Raw genomic sequence first — 13786 nt, 5'->3', positions numbered from 1 at the left:
CTAAGTCGTTTTAAACTCACTCTCTATTCACTTAATTATAACTACCATTGTTTCCAGACGCTTTTGCTTGGCTTCAGTATTTCAGTTTTCATTCTTAAATGTTGAACACTTGTAAATTGCGTTTTGTGCCAAAAATCTATCAGAGTGTGCTGTAAAGTGGGTGTGGCTGCTGCTGCTGCCGCTGCCTGCACATAATTAAGCGTGCTTTATGTCTCGTCTATTGTTGTGAAATATATTTTAAGGTATATGGAAGAACAAAAATTATTTAAATATATGTCTAGATGTATCTGCATATTAAATTGTGCACTGTATTCAAGTTATCTGACTCTAGTTCCATGAAGTCATTAGACAGACTGAACAGCCTATGACAGTGCTCGAATGTGGCATATCAAACGGTGGAAATCAAAACCCAAACAAGTAAATCAGCTGTAACCGAGCGACGCGACAGGATACCAAGTGGGCAATGAGCAGGGGGTTCCAAAATTGTTGCAATTACGCAGCAGTAAGCAAAGGACAATGATTGCGCCAGGATCCGGGAAATTCCATAAGCACAATGCCAAATGATGCCCCGGATTGGCATAGAAGCGGCTGTCGGGGCCAGGGTCGAGTGCGCGGAGGCAGACGAAGGGTTGTTGCCAACTAAAATTTGGGCAATGGCGCCTGTCAAAGGCAGCGGCTGAAAAGTGCCCGCTGTCACTGAGCACGAGGTAAACGAGACATGTTGAACGGGGGCGTGGGCGTGGCAGACGTCCAATGGGGTGCATACATTTGCGAGATTTACGAGCTGTCGTCCCTTACATATAGGCACAATAACAGACGCAGAGCACAGGGAAGTTGTGGGCAGGGGGGTTGGGGCATGGTTGCTGCCACGCGGATGACGCACAATGGCAAAATGTTGTCAACGCAATCAGCGACAGTTCTTACTGCGACTCGACTATTGTTGTTGTTGTTGTTGTTGTTGTTAGTGGTAGCAGAAGTGGGCTTTCTGAGAACACAGAGCATGTAAATATGTGTGCGTGTGTGTGTTTGTGTTTGGGTTTGTGCCCCCGTGCCTGCCCCTAAACGTGGAATGTTTCAAATTGAATTGTGCGAAACACGTGACCATGCGAGCAATGGGGGCAGCCAAGTCGATTGCCGATGCTGCTACTGCTGCTGCTGCTGATGTTAGCTCTGCTGGGTGGCTGGCATCATGTCAATAAAGTCAAAATGAACGACAGGCTTACAAACAGGAGTTCACAAGTGGCATCAGCTCAGCAGCATTTGATGAATGGCCATATTAAAAAGTGTAACAAAATGTTCTCCGAGGGTTGATCAAAAATATAAAATGTAATTTGCGTAAAATGAGTGTTGGCTTTGTGGCTGTCTGTGTGTGTGCGTCAGGGTGTGCGACAGGGTGTGTCCCTATCTATTTGCCTCTGGTTGGCAATTGCACAGCGGTCTAGTGGCCTGTGCACAATCAATTCCCAAATCGCATTATGCTGCCAAAGACAGCTTCAGCTGCTAGCAAATTGCTTGGCGGCAATTGCAGCTCGTCCGCTGTGTGCCACCGTGCCGCTGCTGCATGCCACACCGCCTTCCCTTACACATTTCGCATTTTATGTGCGTCAACATCAGCAAGTCAGCAAGTGCACTGCGTGCCAAATGGTTTACGTGTCAGGCGCCACAGTCTTCACATCAGTTGGCATAGTCTGCTTTATGGGGCCGTCTGCCTCTTGCCGCCTGCTGTTGCCACCGCGCGTTGCCACCCAGCGCTTTGTATTGTCCACATTTAGATTGCAGGTTTTGCTTAGCATGCCAACGCATTGCTTCCTTCGCCTTCTACATAACCAGAAGACTTTGTAGTGCCGCCTTGTCATCGAAATTTTCGATTTTCAACTTTGTTGCTAAATAAATATGGCTTTCACTGGGCCAGAGAGAGATAGGAAAAGAGAAAGAGAGAGGGAGATATTCTCTTGGCATTATGGTTTCCATTTTCTCTCTAATCAACTAGCTGGCATTTGCAGTCAGCAGGTGATACTGCAATTAAATTAGTTTGCCTTCTTCCAAAATCATCAACTTTATGCTGTCTATACACTAAACTTTGTTATTGTTGCCGAAAAACTTTCCTTCGATTCAATGGCGAACAAATTTTGAAGCAATTTTTAATTGGTGTTTTTCTATGGTGTCTCTTTCAATCTCTTATCAATCTCTGCTTGCAGCAGGCTTTAGTTTCTGTGCCAGAGAACTAAACTTCTTTTCTCCCAAATCCAAAAGCTGAAGCAGCTTGGATCTATTATCTTGTTCAATATGGGTAGGTGTAATTAAGGTTGTTAAAAGTAGCATGAATTTCTACATGTTATATCTGAGTTATTTATGAGAACTAGCTAAAAGATGCACGAAAGACATTTTAGTACTTATACAAAATTGACTGTTGCATGAATGAACTTCACTCCAACTGGGGACATCTGCTACTAAGTACCAAGGTCCAGATGAGGAATGCAGACCTTTTAAGGCTCAAGGAATAACTGGTGCATGTCATTAAAAATGTCATGTAATATAAGTAACTCCGGCTCCACATGTTAGTCCCTTGACGCATTTTACATTTGAATTCTTGCACAGGTATTTTTTTTAAATATCTCTCTCTTATTCTTATCTGATTCTATAATCAAACAGCCCCTTTATATACCACCAGTAAATCTTAAAAACAAAAAAACTCCACTTTGCTTCAATACTTGCTTTCCTGTCGCTAGCATTGTCAGTGCTTCGATTTCAATGCCAAATTTATAATTCATTTGCAGTTGCTTCGACAATGTTGATATCAATATCGTGCATATTTCATGATTTCGTGGTATTTTTCAGCTCGTTTCTCACTACTAAATGCAGTCATGAATAATGCAGCATTTTTGTGGCGCGAATGTCGCCAACTAACACTTGGTATATTTTCTTAACGAGAATGAATTTTGCTTTTGTGCATTTTCAAATCGAAATATTTGTTTTCAAATATCTATTTTTACTTTTAATTCTTTCCAGTCTGGGGTGGAAATTTCCCAACTCGATTTTGTATGAGTTTTATCTCTCTGGCACACGCATGGCATTTACTACATACTTGGTTGAGATATTCATCTCTGCCACTAAACACTCTGCCTTTTAGCTAATTGAGTTACCGAATTACACCTCAATCAAATTTTCTAGTTAACTGCAATTCACAACCAGTTGAGGACTTGCACAAAGTTCGAGTGAGCTGTAAAGAGATTGTGGCACTCGCAGTTACATAATCATTTTTAGGTGAATCTCCCCCAATAACCGTAGACAACTTTTCGCGTTACTCTCCTAGACAAACCAGATCATGCCCACTCCCAGTCTGACGCCCACACCCACTGCCACTCCTCACGAACCAATTGGCACCCATTGAGCGCTTGCTCCAGTTGTAATTTCCACTGTTGGCTAAACACAAAGTTTGTCATGTGTTGCAATTTGCCAAAGGCTGCCTACAATTGTGCCCCCACTGAGTACGGGGCAGGGCGGAAGCGAGGGTTGGCCCATGTATAATGCATGTGCTCGAAATGTGGCCAAAATCCGCAAATGCTGTGACGATTGCAAAGGACAATAAAGAAGCAGGGAGCACGAGCAGGAACAGAAGCGAGAGCGGGAACAGGAGCAGGAGGAGACTGAGTGTGCAGGCACGATGGCTGTCAACGCAACTTCGATGCCGAGACAATGTAACTCAAAAGTAGATACATTGTAACTTTACCAGTGAAAACAACAGCAACAACAACGGCAACAAATGGCCTCGAGTTGTGCAACATTGCGGCGTACAGCGTGGCGGGTGGACGCGGTGGGCTGCGGGGTGCACAAAAACTGCAATGACTGTGCGATTATGCCAATGGCAGCGACGTCTAAAACAAACGATTTGTCACAGCAGCAGCAGCAACTGCGACGAGAACAACAGCCAAGTTGAGTTTTATTGCCAGCGAAGGGTATTTGCCTCGAACCGCAAACATTTGCCCAAAATGCGGGCAAGGACAAGGAGTGAGGACCAGAGTAGCAGAAAGAGAGAGAGAGAGAGAGAGAGAGAGAGAAAGCAGAGTGAGGTAGCGAGACAAAAGCAAGAAAGTTGAGTGTGTAATGGGCGTGTGCAGCGCACACAAAATATGGGCGTGCCGTGTCCAACTCCAACTCCAGCACCATCAACTGCAACTACAGCAGCAGCAGCTCATCGAGAACATGACACCGTCCACCAGCCAAGCCACCTTCCTGCCTCCCCCCGCAGTCGCCATTCCCCACGTCATGCCAGCGTCCGCCAGCTGCAAGTGACAGTAATTGTTTTATTGACATTGATTGACACGGCAGTGCGGCACAGTGGCAAGGAGATGTATTTGGGGCAGTGGCAGCGGCAACGGCAACAGCCCCGACAAGTCAAGCCAAAGACAAACTGCAATGCCAATGCCAATCCCAATACCAATCCTTAATACCAACCTATTTCCCAATGCCAATGTTTTCTGCCAGCTCAAAAATGAGCAAAAGATTTCAATTTCATTTTGATAGATCGCATTTGCGTTGGCTTATTGAAAACTTTTCAATATATTGCACACAGATCTACCCTATAAATCATGAGATTTGCTTGGAAAGATTTTTCACAAATATCATACTTTCAGTATGGTATAAATATATTTAATTATATAAATATTTTTTTTTAATTTCAGACAGATATATTTGACCTATCTGCAAATCCTTCAAAGTATCTTTTTATAATGCTGTAAGTACTGGGCTGATATTACTTTTTATTTATTTTTTTTTTCTTAATTCTTTCAAAGATATCTTTGTTAAACAGTTTGTTTTGTTATGATTCAATACTTTATTCCGACAAGATTTTTGACAAAGGGTGGCATCATATAATCTTCAATTAATATATCAATATGATAATACACGACCTGGTTTACTTCAATGGAAATTCTAAACATTTTTAGACTAGTTAGCAGCACAAAATTTATACAAAATAAACTTTCAGATGCTCTCTTAAAGGATGCTGGAAATACTGTTTTGAATTTGCAAACGTTAGCAAACAAAATTCAGAATTGTCTCTGACAATTGTCCCAACTGACATAGTTAGGACACCACCTGAATTTTTCAATTTTTAAATATTTTCCGATAGGTTCGCTTTTAGGCGATTCTCTTATATTAAGATTTTCAATATTACATATTTTTGTTTTGTTTTTATCAAATAAAGCTGAAGTGAGTTTTAAGGATATTTTGTATTCGTGCATTGTGCCACATGCATTCCCTTTACTTTCTGACTTTAGCCCGGGGCCTGCTGGGGCATTCGGCACTCCAGCGTCAACCTCTTCTCCTCGTCGCCATTGTTTACCCTTGTAAGCTGCTGATTAAACCAAGCAAAGCTTCAGCGAATGCGCCTGCAGCTGGAACAGGACCTGGACCTGATGCTGCCAGACTGCCAGACTGCCAGACGGGGGGAATACATCAATTGCTGGGTGTTCCAGCACAATGAATGCTGTGTTCCATTGTACAAAAGACAATTGTTTGATTTTCGATATGTTTTCGTTGGCTGAACTGGTGCCACGATGATGATGATGATAATGATGATGATGGTTATTATAATGATGATGGTGATGATGATGATGGGGATGGTAATGGGTTAGAGGTGGAGTTGGTGGTATGGGCCCCTATCCTATTTTAGAAGGAAGTTCGAGCATTTTTGCTATCGCTGCACTTTTTATTCATTTCGCATTTTGCTGTTTGTCTTACATTTATGTGGGGCTAAGTAGGAGGAGGAGGCATTTGCGGATGCGGATGCGGATGCGGATGCGGATTAGTGCTTATGTAATGCACACATCAATCCAAGGCGGCAGCTGGAGCACTCGAATTTTGACTTGGATGTTTCTCTTCATTTTTATAACCATTACGAGATTTTTTCTTGATTGTTGTTGTTGCTCTTGTAATTGGTTCACATTAATTATGAAAGCGCATCGGTAACGGAAACTTATTTGGCTTATATTTCGATTTCGATTCGATTTCGTGTTGTTCTCCCTGTCATTTCCGTATTTTCATTTGCTTTATATTCTCGTCGTAGGTTTGTTTGCTTTTTCATATTTTCTGGCCAGGGCTAGTTCCCCAGAGCAACCGAATTGGAAATGAAATGCGATGCTTAATTAGTTTTGCGCTGCTGAATCCAATCCCAATGATTATGTTGATGACGCAGACAGCAGAAGATGACTTTTGCTTAGCCCACAACAACATTTGGGCACATTGGCCAACAAAATTAGAGAGATAGAGACAGAGATAGAATGAGAGCGAGAGAGAAATATATTTAAAGGAAATAATCTATGAACGTCATAACATTTTGGCTGCTCTTAAGCGGGCTTTTATCGCTCAAACCTAACTAAATTCGAAATATTGCTGCTCTTTTTGCTTATATCAAGAAACACGATAAATGTATGTGTACTGTTTGCATGAGTTTCTGTGTGTGTGTGTACGTTTTTGGATAAGCAATTTTTAGCATACTAATCTCTACTCTATTCAAACTTAGCTAGGGGTAATGTATCAGTGTTTATAAAAGGCAACTCAAACCCTGTTTTCGTAATGTTCGAGGTATACAAAATCATTTATCTTTATATGCTGTAGCATAGATAAGGCCTAGATTAGTATAGTGTTTGCTTACGCAGGCTACTCGCGATGGAAACTTATTAAATATTTCGAATCCCATCTTAAAAATAGTTATTTTTATAGATAGGACTTCTAGATTATAGTTTCTTGGTTATCATAGAGAGCCTTCTAAATGTTAATCAAGCTGAAGATATTGGAATAGCGAAATATATTGCAGATTTAAATGCTTTTAATATATACAATCAAATATTTTGTGTGGTTATTAAGGCGACAGATAAATAATTTAATATTAATGACAATCGATTATGATATCTTAATATCAACGTATTAATAATATTTAAGCCAATATTGTATTACTTATGGTAACTGTATTTTATTATTATTACAATTATTTCTATTGTTTTTTTGTGAGATTATTATTATTAAAATTATTATTATTATTTTAAGTTAGCTATTGAATAACTTGTTTTAGTTTGCACCCATTAAAAGTGGTTAAACAAAAGGAATATTAGTTTTGTGTTGATGTATGTAACAGGCCACCATGTGTATATATTTATGTATACATTCTGGATCAGGGGGACGAGCTGAGCCATTTTAGCTATGTCGATCTGTTTTTCTGCATGAACGTATAGAACTTGGAGGAATTCAAGGCGTGATGATGTAAACAGAATATTTGGTGGTCAAACACACTCGCTTTTTATGGTTTCATTATCTTGGCTGGGTTAGGGTATTCACATGCGTGTTAGCTAAACGCAAGTAGCGCTATCTTGTTTATTGTTTTTCATTCGAATTACGAATAACTTTAGTCGCAGCTTAGCTCATGCAAAGCCCTCGCAAAAATACTTTCACACATATTCACAGAAAGAGAAATAACAATAACAAAAACTAGAAGCCCGACAACGACAAGAACTTTTGTGCTGATAACGTGCAACGGCAGCAGGAAATGTCCAGTACAAAACCAAAATGTGGAAGAGGCAGACGAACAGCAAGAACAACAACAATAACTACTGCAACTGCAACAAGGAGAGCTGCAGTGAATCAGGCCTGGGGAACGGCCTCCTCTATGCTACAAAAACCTGGTGGCCACAAACCAGAAGAACACAAAAACCTTGTCGAACGATAAAGTTGCCGTCTGCTGCGCCATAACTCGGTTGCATAAATCTTGAATGGGGTTTCGGCTAGGTGACATCTTTTGGTGACTGGCGACTGTTGACTGGTCGTTCAAGTTGGTGCACGACCACGTCCAGATACCAGACAGCTACCCTGCAGCACTGCATAATAAATTGCAGCCATGGTGTTATAAATATTCCAGCTGCCCACACGCAACACACACCCTCCAGCCCCATTTCCTATCCCATAGTCCTGGCCAGAGACTGACGCAGCCAGCCCCTTGCCGTCTGTTGATAAGCATCTGGGCAACAATTTCGCACATGACCAATGCATGAAGATTACAACTGCTAACTGAAATGCTGACACAGATAAAAAACAACACGAAATAGTCCCATAAAAAAAATATTTGAGCATTTCAATGAAGTATTCAAAGTTGAGCGGCCCTAAAGATATCAATTAGAACTGGTATACCCTGTAATGTACATAAAATAGCTATAAAATATATTCAAAGTGTAGTATCAAATAAATTGAATATAATTTATATTATTTTTTAGGATTGTATTCTTATACTACAATATGTTGTTGTTTTAATTATATAAGTGTATTATTGATTGTGATATGCTTGAACATTAAGAAGGCCCAGGGCTCATGCAAATGTTTTCAATGAACTTCAAGAAAAGAATTTAAGCTAACTGCAATCCATTAATATTTATATTAATCGTCATGACAGTTATAATATTATTATACCATATAGATACTGATTCCAAGCTTTTCTATATCATTTTAATAACATGTTTTGAGCTTTCTCTCTCTCCTTCCCTCTCTCTCATTCTCTCATCTGCTACATTTTAAGAAGCTTGGCAAGTTTTTCCTACATTTCCCTGCTTTTACTATGCCGCTTTCCCTGTGCCGTGTTGCATACTTTCAGGTAGCCAACTAAAAAGTGTTAAATGGAAAACAATAACAACAATTTGGGATGGACTGGGACCTGGGGACACTACGGACAAGCCCATTAAATTGTAGCAGGTCTGTGCAGAGCCGCGGCTCAGTGGACAAAATATGCGGCGAGGACAATAAATTAATGCGATTTATTGCAGCGATAAGCGCGAATGAAACTGTAACTGGGACTGAGACAGGGCCAGGGACAGACTGGCGCGGTTGGCGGGGACTATGCCCCCAAGGGACCGTGTTGCAAGGGGTGCGTCTTCGTGTGTGGGCTTGCCCAAAGATAAGGCTCACACGGCGCTTGGGAGGAATGCAAAAATGTTGCTGGTGGGTGAGAGTGAGTGTGTGTGTGTGTGTGTGTGTGTGTGTGTGTCCACATGCGTGCCTTTCATCTAGCGACTTGAAATTTACGATGCCACGCCCCGTTCCAGGCAGGAGCTTCCTCTCCCAGCCAGATAAAGAGCTCGTACTTCACATTTAATTAGGGCTCAATGCGCATTAAGAAAATGCCCCAAAAGCGTCTCGAGGCACGCCTCTTTGTGTCTACCCGTTCCCAAAGTCTACAGCTCCCGCCTCACCCCGCTCCACTGCTAACGCATCAAAATGCCATTTTAATTAAAAAAAATTCTCGTCAAATGATGTGTGAGAAGTCGATAGAGCAACGGGCGCTAAATCACAAAGCCAAACAGGATAAACAGAAGCTCCGGGTGGGCCGCTTTTTAGAATCGGGAGCTCGGGGTGCGAGCAGATAAATCTGACAAGGGTGTCTGAGGATTAAAATAAAGTATATTTATATATATGTAAAAGAAAATGTAAAAATCCGCGCAAGTACAAGCTCAAGCGCGCAATTGTGCAAGCGCTTTTCCGAGCGCTGTGAAAATCTTGTGAAAATTTGTTGAGCGTGCAAACTGTTGGTGGTTGCCATTAGGTTTGGATTTTAGCCGGCATCCCTCTCTCTCTCTCTCGCTCTCTCAGTATCTGTGCCGGCAATAATTGCATGAAATGCCCAAAATTTTGTGCTGAGTGCTGCACAAAACGTTTTCCGAGGGGTGGGTGCTGGAGCGGCTGGAGGGGGAGGGTTCTAGCTGGTCCGGCCAGACGCTAAGCCGGCATCGTGGTTGCTGTCGCTTCGGCCAGCCACTAAATCACAACCAAAAGCCGCTGTTAAAACATGCTCCAGCCCCGTAATGGGTGGTTGAGAAATGACAGCATTAAAGGCAGCAGCAGTACGAAGGCGACGGACGTTGGCGGGTGGCGGCAAAGGGCTGGCTGTTGCAGCCACAGCGACAGGCCACGTGCCTGGCCTGGCGGCAGGGTACAGCCCGAGGCTAAAACGAACCAGAAATTTCATTAGGGGATCGCGGCAAGTAGCTCAAAGTGCTCGTTAACCATGGAAGGGCTCATTCATAATTTAGTCTTAATCTGAATCTGAAACTTAATCGATATGTGCAACAGATTTTTCGCTTATGTGACAATAAGTACACAGATTGCCGGAAAATTTGATCAAATAATTTGAGAAGCCGGCATTAAATTGCAAATTTCATTTAATAGTTCTTAAGCTCTATATTGAATAGATGACAATATGAATATATTAAGAGACTTGTAAAAAGAAATCGTATTCTTTTAGAACCTAACTTCAATAATTCAAACAATTGCATAACTTGTATTTACTTTGTATCTTCACAAAACCCAATCTCAAATCTTGTCAATCTTTCTTGAGTACGACTTTCTCTAACTATTACAGCAGGGAAATTGAACATCAAATGAGATTCAATAATAGACTGCAATTTTAACATTCATTGAGCTTTCCATCATATTTAAAAAACCCTTTAAATTTTTAGTAATAAATCAATCAATCCAATCAATTATTGATTTCTTTAGTTACAGTAAAATTTCTTTTCACATATAATAAAAAAGTGCGCATGAAACATTATAAAAATATAATTTTTGCTTATAACAAGTAAATTGTATTCATAAATGAGGTATCTATAGATACGCGTATGTACACATTCGTTCCATTCTCGAGCTAAAGCTCTGACACATTGCGTATATCCACGCCCATTTCCTCGAACTGGACATCATCATCGTCAACCACGAGCGGAGCATTTGCCTCGTTTGCTCCGTTGCGATGCCCTTTCAAGAGCGCCGCCTTCTTCAGCTTGGCAAATGTCTTTTGAAAACTGACCGCCTTTTCGTTGAGCGCGCCTTTAGGTCTTTTCCAGCGATACAGAATGCTGACCGCAATGACGATCAGTATGATGGTCAGCATGAGATACCACATGAACCGAGCCGGATTCGAGCCGGTATGCCTGTCGCTCTCCCCTTTGATATCATCCGGTTGGACTGTCCAGCTCATGCGGTTACGATGAGGTTGCGTGGGATTTGCTGCAAATGAGAATTATATAAGTTAAGAAAAGGTTTAATTAATATAAAACAAGTAAGAGGTTCTGGTCGGGAGCTCCCGACTAGGGAATACCCTGAACCCTCTTAATGCTGCACGCGCTACGCGCTCATTTGTAGTAGTATAAATAGATAAAAAAATACCCTTGGCAAGGTTTGAACTCGCAACTGACCGCATTACTTGCTGCCGACTCTGTTTAACAGACACACACTATATTCTCAAAAAGTCAATTGCATTAAAATTGTGCCTTAAATTGATGGGCAAAACATATTAGGGTATTAACTTGATTTAAACCTTTAAGGCGGTAGCGGGGAGGGGGCGACAGCCATAAAATGGTAGAATGGAAATAAAGTTTGGTGATTCTATCTCTTCTATATCTTCGATATCGATTTTTAACGATTGCTTGGAAACGGAGTAAGTTATCGAATATCGGAAACAAAGTCGATCTGCGCAGACACTAGGAGGACCTACAGCTAAAATTTCCGTCTGTAGCTCTTATAGGTTCTGAGATCCTGCGTTCATACATACGAACGGACAGACAGACGACATGGCTACATCGACTTGGCTATTGATGCTGATCAAGAATATATATAGCCTACCTGCAGTATCGTGTGTTCTGGGTGTGCTCGGCGTTTGCCGTCTTGTGGTTGTTGTTGTGACAGCAGTGGTTGCTCTGGTTGTTGTTGGTGGTATTCTGCGAGTTGTTGTTGTGGTGCGCTGTGTGGTTGTAGTTGTTGTTGTTGTTGTTCGCTTGGTTGTTGCCGGCTTTTTGGTTGTCGTTGTTATTGTTGTTCTAACAGTAGTTGGCGTTGTTGTTGGTTTCGGAGTTGTCGTGGTGGTTGTTGTTGTTGTAGTTGTTGTTGCTGTTGTAGTAGTTGGTGGTGGTGCTGGTGGTGCTGTTGCCGCCTCCTCAGTTGTTGTCTCTTCGATTTGAAACAAACATGTGGTGAAATAGTCGGGACAGCAACTCTCAAAGCAAAGCAGATCACAGCCGCAGGACTTGATTAATTTGCCATCGGAGCGCAGCTCATCGTACAGTGGTGCCGGCTGGCCACAGCGTTGGCTGCAGTTCATCATGTCGTAGACAACGGGCTCAAGTGTCTCACGCACTGGTGGCTCTGTGGTGGTGGTATCACCACCTCCGCCACATTCGCTGCCCGTCATCAGGCGTACATCATCAATGGCAATGTCGCCGAATTGTGCAGTGGCATCGGTGGCGGTGAACACCACCTGAAAATCTCCGGGCATTTCGTCTATGGAAATCGTGTGCTCCAGCCATTGGTTGCCCTTGTTGCCCTTAGCTACGAATTTCGAGTATCTAAATGTGGTTGCAAGAGAGACGGTGCGAAAGAGAGAGAGAGAGAGAGAGAGTGAGCGTACACTGAGCGCGTTATCGCGGCATCCGCTTTCAATTTGTGTGCATACTTATCACGATATTGCCTCCACATTTGCTCCAAACGCATCTCTTGCGGCTTGACGGACACAACTAAAGTACCAACGCCGGATCCGTACATAAAATAATGAAAGCGGAAACAGCAGGCGGTCTTCAGGCTCAGCTCGCGCGGATAGATGGGCGAGAGCAGATGATGATCGCCCACGGCAAATGTTGTTGTCTCCATCAGCATATAGTGTCCTCCGTAGGCATTCTGGAGCGTGTGATCGTGTCGCGGTCCCGTCCGATACGAGTGAAAGTGACTGACGGTGGCCACACGTTTCCACGGCTGGATTAGCGTCTGCTGCGGCACCCAGCCGCACAGATCCTCGCTCTCGAAATCACAGGCATGACTCTGCGAATGATTGCGATGCCGGCAAACGCCCAACAAGCGATCCCAATTGTGGCCATTGCAATAGGCCAGGGCATTGCCAGCGACCACATACTCGTCCATGCAGACCACCACCGCGGTGAGGCCACGCTGCAGCTCGATTTTACCATGTTCCGGATCTTTCGGCTGTGTACAGCCAGCCCCTGAGTGAGGTTAGAGAACAATATATCTAATTACATTCGTAAAAATAAACACGATAAAGCGACAGATGTGTTTTCCAACGGAATTGAACTGTTGCTAGATCGTCTTTTACATTTAATTGCACATTTTCAACTCTTGTTGTTTTTCTTTGGACCAGTTTGGTTTTTTTTTCCCCCAGTGTAAGAGCAAATCTTGCGCCTGGTACTTACTGGCACAAAAAGGCCTCTCGTCATTGATGCGTCCGTTCATGCTGCAACTGAGTATCGGTTTGCCCATTAAAATATAATTGGTAAAGCATCGGAATCGCAGAAAGTTACGCCGTTGCCATACGGAGCCATTGGCCAGATCGTCCGGCTTATTGCAACGTGCTTCCGTTGACGGCAGCTCCTGTTGCAACAGCAGCAGCAGCACGAATAGCCCTGCGCTTGCTCGATAGTTGTGCGACATTCTAAATGCGAACTATGACTGAGGCGGCTCGGTCGTGTCCATGTCTCCGTCAGCCTTTGCTTTGCGTCGCGGAAGATAAGTCGACTTTTATCAAAACATTTTAATGCAAGATTTCACCCCGACTCCGATCTCACTCGCCTTTTTACTCGCAGAACATTCTCACACAATTTCATAATACTTTTTGTGCGAGTAAACATCTATATATATATATATATATATATATATAAATATACATATATAAATATCTTACTACTATGAAGGGGAATATAAAAGGGCATATCTTGTGTGACTCACGCTTTTTAATAGTTGATATACTTTT

General features: G+C 42.5%; 1 protein-coding gene across 1 annotated transcript; it reads right to left on the bottom strand.

Moving 5' to 3' along the window:
* Positions 1-10578: 10578 nt before the first annotated feature.
* On the bottom strand, positions 10579-13484 carry LOC6629170 (uncharacterized). The gene is made up of 4 exons (XM_002051873.4): positions 13230-13484; positions 12482-13022; positions 11656-12374; positions 10579-11040 (listed from the first exon to the last, which is right to left on the bottom strand). Exons 1-4 carry the CDS (start codon positions 13465-13467, stop codon positions 10682-10684), a joined length of 1857 nt encoding a protein of 618 aa, XP_002051909.1. The 5' UTR covers positions 13468-13484; the 3' UTR covers positions 10579-10681.
* Positions 13485-13786: the final 302 nt, after the last annotated feature.

This window comes from Drosophila virilis, chromosome 4 (assembly GCF_030788295.1).
Source record: "Drosophila virilis strain 15010-1051.87 chromosome 4, Dvir_AGI_RSII-ME, whole genome shotgun sequence".
NCBI lineage: Eukaryota > Metazoa > Arthropoda > Insecta > Diptera > Drosophilidae > Drosophila > Drosophila virilis.
The sequence above is the reverse complement of the archived record's forward strand: the minus strand, read 5'-3'. Positions and strand labels throughout refer to the sequence as shown.